This window comes from Lagopus muta, chromosome 15 (assembly GCF_023343835.1).
Source record: "Lagopus muta isolate bLagMut1 chromosome 15, bLagMut1 primary, whole genome shotgun sequence".
Classification (NCBI taxonomy): domain Eukaryota; kingdom Metazoa; phylum Chordata; class Aves; order Galliformes; family Phasianidae; genus Lagopus; species Lagopus muta.
Window position 1 is genome coordinate 5,914,692 of NC_064447.1, and position 15,311 is coordinate 5,930,002.

At 36.6% G+C, this 15,311-nt stretch overlaps 1 protein-coding gene across 5 annotated transcripts in view; it reads right to left on the bottom strand.

Moving 5' to 3' along the window:
• Positions 1–379: 379 nt before the first annotated feature.
• GRIN2A (glutamate ionotropic receptor NMDA type subunit 2A) overlaps positions 380–15,311 on the bottom strand; it is a 161,538-nt gene continuing 146,606 nt past the window's right edge. For 3 of the 5 annotated variants that reach the window (XM_048961714.1, XM_048961712.1, XM_048961713.1), the window contains 2 exons: positions 14,191–14,429; positions 380–12,706 (listed from right to left, as the gene is read on the bottom strand). In XM_048961714.1, the coding sequence (XP_048817671.1) occupies positions 10,916–12,706; positions 14,191–14,429 (2,030 nt within the window). In that variant the 3' untranslated portion in view covers positions 380–10,915. The remainder of the gene's footprint in view (positions 12,707–14,190; positions 14,430–15,311) is intronic. The other 2 variants (XM_048961716.1, XM_048961715.1) reach the window with 2 other exon arrangements.

Here is a 15,311-nt window from a genome sequence, read left to right on the forward strand (position 1 = left end):
CGTGTGGGCCCCCATGTATGTGGTGCCATGCATTAACGGACCACCCTCGCCCTATGGTTTCTCTCCTCCCTCTGTTCAGGAGCATCATTTAAACGACATGACTCACACTGAATGTATTCCTTGTAAGTTAATTGTCTTTGTCCTTTTCATTAATTAAACTGGGAACATCAAGTCTATACTGTCAGCCTTAGCTTCAGGCGTCTTCACCTTTAGATAATTCCTAACAACAAAGGATGACTCAAAACACGTGGCTGTTAACACCTTTCAAATCAAATACAAAAAAAACACAGATAAGCCTTATGCACAGGCGACGCTTATCTTCTACCATTTAGCAAGGAATACAGACAAGAATGATTCCATTGTTCATTTTCATATCAACTGGCAGAAATTATCTTTATTAGAAAAATGAATTTTTCATATATTTACATTTTTTACATCATGTTATACTTGGCACGTGTGTTTTCTCCAAATAGTTATATACATTTCGGTACACACAGACATTCGAGTCTCCCATTCCCTTAATGTTTTTCTACATATTTAACAAAAATGAAGAACACAATACAATTCTGTATGACAACCATAATCATTATATATTTCTCTATCATAAAAAGTTTGAAGCAAACGTCTGTTTTAGATATGTTTCAAAATATTTATACAGTATTAGCACTCAGTCATGCACTGGGTTAAAAGGTGGGTGGGGAGAACTGCTATGAGATGGTACGCGTAACGCAGGAGAGGTGCACGACTCCCAGCCCCTTTGGGGAGCACTGTGTGCTGTTGGGGAGATCCTACTACAACCAGGGCTTTAAAGGCATGGACAGATGGGTGCAGGGGTAGCTGGGTGTATGCGTGTGTCCATAGCATGGCAGTTTAAATTGTCTGCGCAGACACCTGCGTATTAAAATTAATTTCATTTTGCTAACCCTATCTAATGAAACAGGCAGTAATTGGAATGCCAAAACTAGTTTTTAATTCTTCTTTTTTTTTTCCCCCCAAAAACCTTTCCTTTTGAACAATCCATTGCGCTATGAGTCTTATCGTGAAATTCTGGATCCTGTGAAAAATGAATTATTTCATCCTTTATTCCACTTCCAAGATAATTTTTTTTCTACTCTAATGTCCTGATTAATTTCCCTGGGTGCACAGAGGTCTTCAAACCTCTGCTATTCTTTGCTAGCAATAGGAAATTTATGAAATTTACTTTGCAATACTACGCTCTTGAGGATGTTATGGTAAATGGCACTAAGTAGCAGCAGTGATAGGCTTTTTAATTTACTGTGTATGGAACCAAATGGTTCCAGGATTTCTGGTAAGATGCTGTTTACGGAATGTGAACTTCTTTAGCTGCAGTGTAGGTTACTGCTCTGTGCAACAAGATTGGTACACGTAGAGCCTTTTCCCCATCAGAATAAGAATACACTTCCAAGTGTACCAAATAATTACTTTCTGAGAAGAAAACAGAGCTAATATTGTCAATTCTTTTCAAGATACACATGAAACTAACCCAACGCCAAAGGATCAAAGGTTCAATATTAATTTTTGCTACATTTAATTTTCTTTTCAGAGTACAACTGCAAATAACTTCCAGTCAAAATCAAAATAGCATGTTACTGGAAAATGCTAATAAATGTTTGTAGAACCTTTGTCACAATGCTGAATTTTTCTCCTGCCCCTCATTCCTAAAAAAAAACCCAAACCTTTATACACATACATTTATATAAAGCTTACACACAGCTTTCAAATATATACATGTATGTATATAAGGAATAATCAGAACAACACATTACATTTACAATATTCAAGTAAATAGGTAAACATATTTTTTTAACTGCAAGCTAAACTTTTAAAATTCTTCTGGTGATTTTTGTTTAGCAGCACACAGAAATATTTGTGTTTCATCTTAGTCAGCAAAACATCTTTACAGAGGCTGAAACAAAGCATGAAATGCCCAGTTTAGTGTAAATTCAACTCTCATGAGTTAAAATTAACAGTGTTAGCTCACAGGTGAAATGCTTCTAAAGAACCTAGAATGTATGGATGCAAATTTTGCATAAAAGTAACATACTTAGATAAAAATCAGGTAGGAGTCTGCCTAATGGTAATGAATTCTGTTTGTACCTTCTGGTTTGTTCAGGGAAGACACAAAATACACTGTGCATGTGGGCGTGAGGTGTGAAGACAGAGAGATTAAGCTGTTCTTCATCAGAGCAAAATGGACGCTCTGAAATAAATAAGACTATTTTAAGATAGTATAGCTGATATAAAGTATAAATTGTAAACAGTTCTTATTAAAAATTGCACAAGTTTCCTTTCTAGCTGCACGCAATTTTACATGATGCAACTTCCCTACCTTTGCAACATGAGGTTTGGTTTTGGTATTTTAACTCTGAGCACGACCCACACTAAGAACGTGCTCTCCCATCACGCACTCGCACATCTTTAAGTCAAATAGTGTTTTGCCTACAGTAGAAATCCAGATCTAGGCTGGATAAAGACAAGATAACAAAAATTGTTCTTACTGCAGACAAAGGAGTTGGAACAAAGTCCTTCTCCAAGACACACTTGCAATGAGTCATAGAGAAATGCTGACCATACCAAATTTTCTGCTTCCCTGTGTAAGTATGGGAAAAAATGACTAATTATGCAATGCTCCCTTTGAAAAAAAAGCTCAGGAGTAACTTCAAATAAATGAATCCATGGCAATTTTTTATCATAAGTTTTGGTTAGAGCATTCTGAATTTAGAAAAGAAGCCAAATATCACCATCTCTATGTCAAGACTTTCACATAGTAATAAAATGGCCAAAAGCCCATGCACCAAGAAGTTACTAACAAGCATCACTGCTAAATACTGCCTCTGTACAAAATACATTTTGAAAACTGCAGTCTGCCTGGATGAATAGAATGGCCTCCACTGGTACACACACCCACTGATCCTTCCTGGAAATTTTGGGTTTTAACTATTCTTCCTCAGCTATTGTAAATAATGTTTTTAATGACCACGTTTGGATCACATAAATTGACACAAAATTTTAACATCTGGACCACTGGGCCAATAGACTGTCTCTGGTCATTAATCCTCAAAATAGCACAAGAAGACATGCCTGCATATATGGAAATGTCAGCAAGTACCATTTCCAGCTCTTTCAGAGAGAAACTCTCATTTATTTTCGCATCCTGGCATTCCTGATCCCCAGCAAGTCCCTCAGCCTCTTCAGCAATAGGCATCAAACACTACAGTAAATGCTGCTAGGGAATTGGTGGCTTTAGGAGGTTTGGAAAGGAGAGTAGAGAATCATTTACAATAAAGCACTGCTGGAATGTGCCCCACATTTGGGAGATTACTCATATATGACTGGGTGGGAAAGGGTATGCACGCACACGTGTTTATACTGTATACATATTTAGGTTAAAAACTATTAATAAACAGCTTTCTTCTGGTATTTGGTAATTAAAATATCAGGCTTGTATCATTCAAAATAGTGCAACCTACATAGCAATATACAGGAAAATTACACGCATTGTTCCTGTTACCATTGATATGCTCTGGCACATCAAGATGACAGGATATCCATTTCCATAGGATTAACCTTTTGCATATTTAATTGTATTCTTTGGCCCATTTTCCTGTGAAACCTCGTATGACAATATAAAGACTTTGGCTTAAAAAACAAAAAGAAATAAGAAACTCTCTTTTTTATTTCAGTGATTTATAATCTCCAGCAGGATTCAAATCACCTTCATTAAAAATTAGCTTCTGGAAACCACACTTTGCTGCCCATCACAGACCATTCCCTAGTGTGGATAACTGTGAACCTCCAATTTCCCTCCTTTTTCTCATTTTGAACATAATTTACACTTCAAATATTGAGCAACACATACTCCAAATTCTTTTTTTGACTCCTCTAATGTTGTTCCATCAATGAACAAGAGAAGTCTCCTTCCCCAAAGCAAAGGGCATAGGAACCTTGTGAGGGCCTTCAATTGCAGAACTATGAGTCCAAATACAGTGAGAAACAGAATCCAAAATATATTTCCAAACTGTGTTTTGCCATTAGATGCCATTATAAAACAGGCTTAATGAATGATTCTCAGTCTAAAGAATCCTGTAGTGACGATTAACACAAAGCTCTTCAAAAGGGTTATTCTTATGCATGGCAATGTACAATACTTAAATTAAAAATGTATGATCATAATTCAGTTGTTCAGAAAAACACACCATTTCTTCTAATAGATCTAGAAGTGCAAAACAAGAACTTTCTCCATTAAAATTTCATGTAACTATAAATATTACCATTTGCCCACATTAAAGCTCAGGACCATTTGTGAGAAGTGAGGAAACCTTCATTAATTCACAGGCAAATTATCATCTCACTTGGAACTTTACAGTGCACTGAATAAGTATCATAATATTTACTGGTATTTACTTTCACAGTTTAGAACGCGCACACAGAAATATAATTTTTGAAATATCAGTGAAAACAAATGCTAATTACAAAAGGGAAAGGATGAAACATCTAACAGTATAACTGCTGATTACCACTACTTCTGAAGAGCTGGAGAGTCAAAAATCATCTCTTTTAAATATGTAGTACTCAATTCAGTGTGGTTATCTGCTAATAATGATATTGCATGACTACAGCATAGTTATATTTTCTACTAATTTAATACAGGTAAAGAATTGAGGAAAATGAGTAAAATACTTAAGTGCAAAACAACAAAATCCTGCTAAATATTGAGGTAACTTAATTTCACTTCTGTTATTTCTGGTTCTTAAATGATAGATATGACAAGATCATCACATAATCAGCAGTGGATTCTTACAGCTGTCTAGATTGGCATTCATTTTAAGAACACTTTTAACCAGGGTAGAGGCATCCTGCAGGATGTAACCAAAAAGCTCCCAAACCTGCATAGACAACAGTGCATTCTCACTGCATTGCAAGAGATGCATGCTTGTAATCATGACTTCCAAAGAGAGCATATTCTTCAACAAAGTACTCTCTATGCAGGTCTAGTGAAGAAGGGCAAAAAATTAAATTAAATTAAATGAAAAGCTGGATTTGATTGAGGGACTTATTTACAAGCAGTGCAGTAACCCTCCTCCAGCAGAGCAGAGAGAAGCAAGGCAGAATTTCTGCTCCCACTGAACAGAGGAGCAGACACCAGTGAACGCAAACAACCACCTCTACATCCCACAGACATTGCTGCTACACTGCAATGAAGGCGAACAGGTGGAAATGGGATTAATTTCACAATGACAGCTGAGTGTCAACAAGAATTTTACACTATGTACAATATGTGCACATGAGACAGAGAAGTCGGCACGATCAGAACAATGGAAGAGACAGGATGGTCTTGAGGCTACTCTTGTGTAACTTAACCAGAGCTCTGCAGGAGACTTCAGCTAGAACAGGTGGAGTCTTTTCTATACCATAACCTTTGTCTGTCTGCATTTGCATTTACGTCCACAAATAAGTACACAATAGGGATTAAATTGTGCTCCCTCCTATTGAGAATCACTACTAGCATTTTGCTAATATGTTTAAGCAAGGTGGTACAGGTTCCACTGAGCAGGGAAATGGATCATACCGTAGAGTCATACTTTGAAAGACCTTTACACTCTTTCAGAAGATCCTTCAGCACTAATTCCAAGGTTCCACTCTCAATAGGAAAAAAGGTTTTGATTAAAAAAATTAACATCAGTAAAACAAGTGAATTAAGCATGTCACCAGAAAACTGTTTTTATGTTGTAAACCAGACTGCCCTATGCAGGAAATACACTTACTTCAGAAGGATATTTGAGCTAAAATTAGAGCCAGATATTTGAGCTAAAAAAAAGCTCGAGCTGGGAAAGGCAAAATTTAGCAAGTGGATTCACAACACTCCATTTTGACAGAAGCACAGAATGTGATGATTAACACTTAACACAAACTACCCAAGTCACACAATGGATGCTGTTCTCTTTTAACTAAGAGGACTTCATAATAAAATATCTGTTTTCACTAGGTTTCATACATAACACATTAAATTCAAAGTAAAACAACAAAAACATTCACTCTTTAATTCTTCCTACATCCAGCCTGACTCTAAGACCTGTATCATAATTCCTGTTCTGTTTTTTGTTGGTGAACTCAACAAGGGAAGGAGTGGTACTGAAGTCTTCCCCATCACTGTATCTTAAGATGCATATGCTACACAGAAGAAATATAAAAATAGCAAGTTATTCTACAGGGAAGAGATGCTAACACTTTTATTTCATGCTGGTTAGTCACAGGGTATAAAGAAAATGGCGATACTGTTTAGGTTGGAAGTACTGCAGAATCCACAACAGACAGCTGCAACTTTAGCAGATATTGAATAAGCACAGGAATCTATATGATCTGCAAGGTGTAAACTGGCACTCACAGACTCAACTGAGCAGATTTTGAGGCTGGAATAAATAGTCCACTACTCTAGTAAGCACGCCTGAGATCTCTGATTAGTGCCTATGCTTCCTAAAATATCTGCAGAGAAATACAAATGCTTTCAAGACGCATCAACACAACTGCTTCCAAGCCTCCAGTGCTCTGACTGCCATCAGGAGGGAGCTTTCTCTCTTTCTCTCCTTACACTGGAAACACAAAGAGCTTAGCCTTCCAGCAGAGAAACCCAAACGCTACATACATACCTCTAGCTTTTGCTACCTTAGGAACTATGTAAAAAAATTCATTTTCATCAGGAAAAAAAACCAACAAAAAACAACTACTAATTTGCCTTAGCTTTATTGTGACTGTTAATTTAACTAAGTGTTCCTGAATGACCACAGAGAGAGAGACATGTTCATGAGATGCTGCCAAAACATGGTGGGCTGGCGGTGATTTGGATTCAGTGTGTCCACAGCACTCTTTTTCCTAACTGAGCTTCTAAAGTAGCAAAATAAAGAATTCTGAGCGAAAGCTGCCAAAACATTGAATGAAAATTTCCAGAAATACAAAGAACTCTTAATTTCCTTAATTTTATCTTATATATTAAAGTATCTTATTTCCATGCTTTTAAGTTAGTGGGTGGCTACACTGCTCTACAAAACACAAGCAGAAAACAAAATTCATTTGAAAGGAAAAGGAAAATGCACTGTGGTGAAAAGGGGAAGACAAAAACATGAAGAAATTCTACAACGTCTTTAAAAGAGGAAAAAAAGCACGAGGCAGGAATGTCTACATAGCTGTTTTTACCTCCATGTACCTACTTCATTCCTCAGCAATTCAATATCCTGCCTCCATAAAAGTTGTCGTCCAGGAGCAGTGTAACACTACGGGACATGCTACCAAGAACGGCCCATATCATTTACAGCCTGATTCAGTTCCAGCTGGAGTCACGGGAAATCTTGGTGATAGGAATGACCAACAATCTGCTAGAGCTGTAATCAGGAAAATGTAACAAGTCACCAGCACCATCCAGAAAGGTACAGAAAGGATGGCCACTTATGCAGGAAGATTCTTTTCTCCTCTTCAAGTATAGCAGCAGCTAGAGTGAGAGAGAGGGAAATACAGAAAGTCTTGATCTCAATTTAATTGAAAGTCAGTGCAAATATATCAACAAAGCTCAGGCAATATTCAGAGTTCCATATGCCCTACAGCTGAGCCTCACAAGCTGTGGCTTGTGGCTCTACTGTTGGAGCTTTTCCTTCAACTTCTCAGCTTCTTCTTCTTTACATGTATACATCACCAACCACACTAGCTATTCTAGCTACAACCCTGCACTTTAGCCTTTTCTTCCCCCTTCATTCAGACATATTACATGCCAAGATCAAAACCGCAAACACATGCATGATTCTTATCCCTCTACTTTCAGTATCCTTTTTTTTTTTTAATCTCTTTCTTTTAAGGCAGCATAGTTTATTCCCATGTGAACAACTGCTGTGCAACATTATCAAGTCTTCCCTCTGTCTCTTTAATTTGGTTTGATGTGGGACTGTATTTTGTAGATAACCAATCTCTACAGTCACCAGAAATCTCCAATCAGAAAAAGCAAACACTGCAGTGTACTTCTTTTTAGCTAATTTGCCTGAACATTTCACAGAAGGATAAATTCACCTGGGTTTAGCATGTTTGCATTTGGATCTCAACAGTTTATTTAGAAAATGTCATAAATGGGAACTTTTCTTTCCCAGAGTTTTATAGACAGTACTTGTCTATATATTGAAGCATGGGTGTCTAGTTGCAGATAAAGATGAAGTTACAAAAGACTTGGAGTGAGCAGACAGTATTCTGAGTGCTTTCAGATGATGTGAAAGATAAGAGCCACCATGGAGTTTTATGATTCACTTGGTAAAATTCCCAGCAACTTGCACAGTAGTTTTTGGTGTGATATCAGCAAACAGACAATTTGCTGAAAAACACAGGTGGTTCCAAACACTTAAGATCTTGTTTAATCTACTATGATTTAGAAATTAAATATAATTTAGAAATTAAAATTTGCCTCAAATATTTTAATTATATTTGTTACAACAATACTTATGTCTTTAGTGCATTTTCCTACCTATGGACCTAAGATGAATAGGGTACACGTGTATGCACACGGGAAAGGGGGTTTGATTGTGAATAGTAGTGCTCCATCCCATCCATAAACACCCTATCTCTGCTTGGTTCATACAGCTATTCCTGAGATAGAATCCCTGTAAGGGCAGTCAAGGATCTTTTTATAAAAACCAGAGCCAGTGAGAAGCCAGAAAGCATATCATGTGAATTAGGGCCAATAATTGCGACCAAATGTCGAACAAGAAGTACTCAAAAGACATTTGCTCTGGACAGAGTGCAGATGCCCATAGATATGCTTTCTGAACATAAATATAACAAAGTATGCTGAGATTTTTGGAAGCTAGGAAGGGATTTGGAAAACCCAAATCCCATTGCATTTCATTCCTTCCAAAATATCATCCTTCACCATTATGACGAAAGTACAAATGCATTTGTAAATATCAAGAATTCATTGTGGACCATTTAGTAATTAGTCAGCTCAAATCTGTTTAATAAAAAAATTGTAAATAAAAATTCAATAGGCCATATTCTATCTATCACTACATGTCATTTATATTACCTCCCATTTGCAGCTCTCGTCTGAAGGATGCTACTCCAAACTAAACAACTTGCACACTGTAACTCTGCCTTGCAGATATACAATTACAGATGATGTAAGTATGATTCTATTGAAAATAACTTTTGTTTAGGGAAAAGTCAGGGTAATATTTACATTTTCCAATTCACAGTGGTAATGGTTTCCTCGTTCACTGATTTTCAGTGAAATCTAAGGAATAATTTAATAATCTAATCATCTAAACTTCCCATACATGGACAAATAAATAAATAAAATCAGAGTGATTCTTAGACTACCAGAACAATGGGAGAGAACTACCTGTTGATACTTTAAATATATTAGCAATTTACTTCTTTAATTTAACTACAATTTACAACTGTACACTCTACTCAAGAAAGTCTTCCCCTTTTCCCTTTTACACTCCTTATGGCTATGGGATGAGGAAGGATGCATAGCACACATTTTGTTTCTGAAATATGCTGATTGATCTTCACTAGAAATAAAAGTCATATAAGAATACAGCCTTGTAACGTGAATAGTTTTTGCATACCGGTGAGTGGTGATGTGTGCATATATTCAATTTATAGGACAGATTTGATTAGAGAGGTTAAAAAAAAGAAAAAAAAAGGTGTGATGTTCAACAAACATGCATGATATTCCAGAAAGAAGAAGGCCCACAAAGGGCATTAATCCTTCACGGTATATGCAAATAAATGGCATTGCATTCCTTGCTGATTACACTGAACATATGGCTGTTCGTGTTTGATACCATATTAACAGCTTTAGTAATACTAACATACAGTTAATTAGATGTCACTAACATCCTATGAACAAAGAACTGTGGTGGGTTGGGATTTCGTTTGGGAACTGAAGGAATCAAATAAATACTATACAGCCCTGAGTAATCACCAGTAAGGGGCAAATGCAAACTTGCATACTTAATAGGTCTCAAGGTTACTAATGAACTCCACAATAAGTGACATATATTGATAGCTAAAAATATATACTCTGGATTAGGCAGCTGTGAATTTTTTGACAAGATGACTGCAGACTTTTCAATGAACTTAGTTTCTAATGGCAAGTGCATGTGAAATATAAGAAAAGCATTTGTAAATTAACATTAACATTAATTTGTGTAAAATCCACAGGGCTTCCTTTTGGTACACAGCAGTTCACATGTTTGGGTCTACAGTCTTCCCATTTATTTTCTGTCAGCCTACGATGAACATACTAATTTTGTGCTAACACACTGTATTTTGTTAATTAAGGTCCTGGGGTTTGGGTTGGATTCTTTTTTTTTTTTTAAAGGTTTTTCTTCTTTGAAAATGATTATGAAGCTAAAATATATTTTTGAAAGCCTAGTTCTCTGGTCTCTTTTAAAGAGTCTTATTTTTGTAACTTAGCAAATGCATTCCTAATTCTTTTTGTCTGTGTCATACTACATGCATACCATATTGCTTATCCGGTACTAGAAAATCATTAAACATTTCTAAGGACAAAAGTACACTGAATGATACTTAGCAACAGAAATTAGAATAACCAAAATTATAAAATAATCAGATACAAAATAGCATAGTTGCCAACATATATTGGGGCTATTTCAGTACAGCTTGCCATTTATATAAAGCATACATAAATGGCTATTTTTTCTCCTTTTCAACAAGACATATTTTAAAAAGATGGTTGAGAGCATACTAAGTTCACCTATTCATGTACAAAAGTACATTGAGAAAGGGAGAGGTTTACATATCATTTACTACAGCAGGATATTGTTAAAGGAAATATTCTCCCTCTAAGATGGTGGCAACTATTTTTCCCTATAGATAAGTGTGCATGGAAAATTTAAACATCTGATTCAATGCTAGGCATTTTCTTACACACACGTCTATTGCTACAGGAATTTAAAACCCTTGGAGTTGAATACACACTATTCCTATTTGCAACATAAGGCAAAACATGCTCTGAAATGTACATGTCATTATGGATCCGACCATCCCTGGAACAGTATGATGCTGTAGACTTTATGGATGACCTGAAATAATTATCATTTCTTCCTCTGGATGGTAACGAATATTTATAAAGATCAGCTGGGTTTCGCCTAAGAGATAAGTGCTGGTCATCACGATACGAGTGCAGAAAGGGATTATCTTCTGAGTGAATGGGATACAGGGACTTGCTCCTCTTACTGTCCTCTAGAGAATGGGTTAAAAGTGAGGCTTTGTTGCTCAACAGTTTGCTTGAGGGAACACTAAACATGCTTGCATATGGACTACTTTGGAGAAACTTCTCTTTATCTTTCAAGCTTATACTACGAGAAGGTCTTCCAAGATCAATTTCCCTGGACTTATCAGCAATATTATCAAATGAATGTTGCCTGCTAATCCTCAACTTGTTTTTTTTATGATATTGCAGAGCATTATTCTGTGACCAACTATGGTCATATATTTCTTCAGGAAGTGATAAGTTCGTTGTGTCCTGCAGCATCTGATCTTCCTCAATATCATAGAGGTTCCCCATCCGCAAGCATGCATCACATTTATAGGGAGATCTGCCTGAATAATGTCCCGTATAAGTGGGCAAATTGGAAAGACAGCTCCTACAGTGGGTAGAATTCTGTCTGTATCTATCATTCATGTCAACTAGGGAAGCATTTTTATCTTTTAAACTGTAGTGCTTTGCATAAAGTTTATATTGATCATTATTTGGAAGACTGTCTTCATTATGCATGGGAGTCCTGTTAGCATGTTCTGCTTTCCTGTAGTTGTCATTGTGATCTTGATAAACATCAGGATACTCTATCGTTTCTGGAAGGACAATGTTTTCGATATATTGGGGTGTGTCCAAGCGGAATCCTGGCTCCTTATCAGCATCAATTGTGTAGATTTTATCCCGTGGAGAGCTCTGTTTGGTTTTCAGATATGTCAGTTCCACTTCACTACAGTCTTTTGGGTATTTTGATGCTACTGTTCTTTTTTTAAAATTGTCCTTGGTTTTGTGGTGCTTATTGTTGTTATCAGGTTCCATATGGCAAGTAGCCCGGCTTGATGTCTCTGATACATCTGAATGGACGATCTCTTCAGGAAGATATCTTTGGCTTTTCACTGAAAGTTGCCGGTTTTCATCTGACCCGTTTTCCCTCTGGGAACCTTGACTCTGACGTACAGATTCCTGACGTAAAGATTCAACAGATTTCCTCCAAAGTTGCCTGGGTCTGGAGTTTACTTTTGCTTCTGTTGTTACTGCAACCTCTACTGTATTTGGGTTGGACTCATTCAGTGTGAGAGGATGCTGACCTTGGAAAACATAGTTGTTAAGATTGTCCTTGTGTCGATTGCCAGGAAGTGTCTGCAATTCACTCATGTTTTCACCAAAAAAGTTGTCCTTTGTCTGAAAGGATCTGTTATCAGAAAAGATCAAGTTTCCCTTATCCATGACCATGTCCATAATCAAGGAACCCCTCTGAATAAAATCAGCTGTTCTTTTGGGGGAGTTAATTCTTGAAGGATTTATATTGGTCATATTTTTCGCTGTTCGTAGTAGTTTTAACATGTTGGTTTGGGAATTGGTCAAAGTAAAGTCAGGGGACTTCTTTTTTTCTTCAATGTGTACTCCATGAATGCAGCTATAAATACCCTGTAATTAGAATTATATAAAACAAATTAAATTACTATATGTAAATTTTAAATATTTTCAATCCAATTTCATTGGCAATAAAGCATTGCTTATTTAATTAGTAAAAGGCATATACCTATTCTTGTAGTATTTGTTTAGATCTATATGGAAGAATAGTTTCTGCCATAATCCACTGGCAACATAAAGGACGATTGCCAGTATTTTACGAACCAGTGGTCTGTGTTGGCCTCCCATACTTTATTCCAGACAACAGGATTATAGGGGACCTCAAAAGGTTCCCTAATGCCATCATAAAATATAGCTAACCTTCATTAATGGAAATTCTATTTTTCCAAAGCAATGATTAAATTACCGCTCTAAAAGAGGCATGCAGTAAGGCTACTAGAAGTTATGGCGCTCTTCAGTTCTTTCTAAGCCTGAAATTGAGTTCATCTGGGACAAATGGTTCAAGTCCATCCTGTATGTAACTCTTACCTGTTTAGTGGTTTTGTGAGTTTGAATGATATCCTGGATCCTGTGAAATTTGCCTTTTAAATAAGTATTTTTTACCAGAGAAGATTGAGTTTCACACTGAAGCCCAAAGTATAAACTTCAAAAACAAAACATAAAGATGTAAGCATTTATGCTTTACTAGGCAATCTCCAACAGGCTAGGGCAGAGTGTTTTAGTGCAGTTCCAATACAATCAGATTTACTCTAAAAGGTAATGTTAGTACATTTTTTAAGAAATTAGGCTTTTCTTTTTAATCATTTTCTGCTCTCCTCAGCTATATACAAACACCTGCGAAGTCCATTACCTAATGAAGCACTACACTTAAAAAATTAAATAAGAAATATAGATTTGTCAAAAGGTTTGAGAACAAGCACCTACTTCCTTTATCTTACTGCTCACATTAATTATTGGGATATGTAAATCTGCTTTGGATTTGGTATTATTAAAAATTGTCTTACTGTCTAACCAAACACAAACGATACTTGTGTTCGACTCTTTCTCTTATATAAGTTAGCTATCAAGAAAAGCCTACTTAAAAACTAGTCTAGTACTTTTATCACTTAAAATGTTTATGAAGTACACAAACCTGAGAGTTAATATCTGTCACTAATTTAGTGCTTATTTTGTTGGTTGTGGGGTTGGTTTTGGTTTGGTTTTTTTTGTTCTTTTTTTGGGGGGGGGAGTCGAGGAAGGGTGAGTATTCTTGAATATAAGCAGCTCTGCCTTTCCCACATCAAAATCTCCCTTAAATATATTACATTTCTAGCATTTGATTAACAATTATCCTGACATGATAATTAATCTGATAGAATAATCCATTGGAGAAAAGACTTCCCCAGGAGTGCCAGAACATAATAAGGTCATTGATCACTTTGTCAGTGTTGTAAACAAGTATTTCAAATGTCCAGGTGGAAATACAAAGAAAAGTGTATTAGGGAGGCAGTGCTCATACTGTCAATTGCCTGAAGGGGTGAAATGCAAAGAATACTAACCCTGCTGATTGAGAACAATAATCCTGGTCTATCAGAGCAGATTCCAGTGAAGCAGAATCTAAGCTTCCAGTAAAATAAGTGCTCCCAGACAAAGGTAATTAAACTGAGCGCCATGGCTGCTGCAAGCATGTAAAAGACTCCTGCCATGTTGTCAATATCCAGCTGGCTGCTCATGACTTCGTTCTTCTCATTGTGGCAAATACCAGTCAGCCACAGGGTTTCTAACTCTTCCATTTCACCTAGGGAGAGCAAGGAGTCAAAACTGTTAGAATGCAAAAAATTAATTGTCACAACACTAGAAAGTCTTTGCAAACTGAAAAACACAGCACCTTTTAATGCCTCATTTGTGAAGCCTCATTTGTGAACCTTCTTAAAGACCTTACATTCCACGTGCCTACGTGTGCATATACTTTTCATTCATGCATCCCTTAATGTATTTTTGCACACCAGTCTCCTAACTTAGTCAGATGGTCTTGGGTGTTAAAACACAGAAAATCCAATCAAAAAAGATTAAATGACAAATTATGAAAATCAGCATAAGTGATAACAGCAAGGTTCAGCATTGGGCTGCTCTGGATGCCTCACTGGGCCATCGCTACTGCAGTTATCAATCACATTTCCTCTTGTAGCTGGCTGCATTTCACTAATACCTAAACTGATCCAGAGATTATGTCTTCAGTCACTTCCTTATCTACAAGATACTTTTAAAGATCGATTTGAGAAAGAGAAGATGCAATTTGTCAAAACTTTGTGGGTTTTCCACCAAATAGCTTCATGGCAAAGCAGTGGCAATCACCAACACTGGATGGAAAATTACACAAAGCACAATATTTACAAATCACAGTGATGTAAAACTGGGAATGTGAAGCAGGAGATTGTAACCCAGCCCGTACATACAGGGAGCGAGGAAATACAAGTGTCATTCTAAAAAAATTCTACTGGGTTTCATAAACTGCCTGCTTTTGTAGAAAACAACATGCTGACATGAATGCTTAAATGCATGCAGTATGTCTTTTCCTATTTACATTTCTTTATTTTTGTCTCTCTCAAATACAGTCCTTCTTCATGCTTTCTGTTTTCCCTGCTTCCAGCCAGAAAGCTGGGTGATGCAGGGTCTGCAA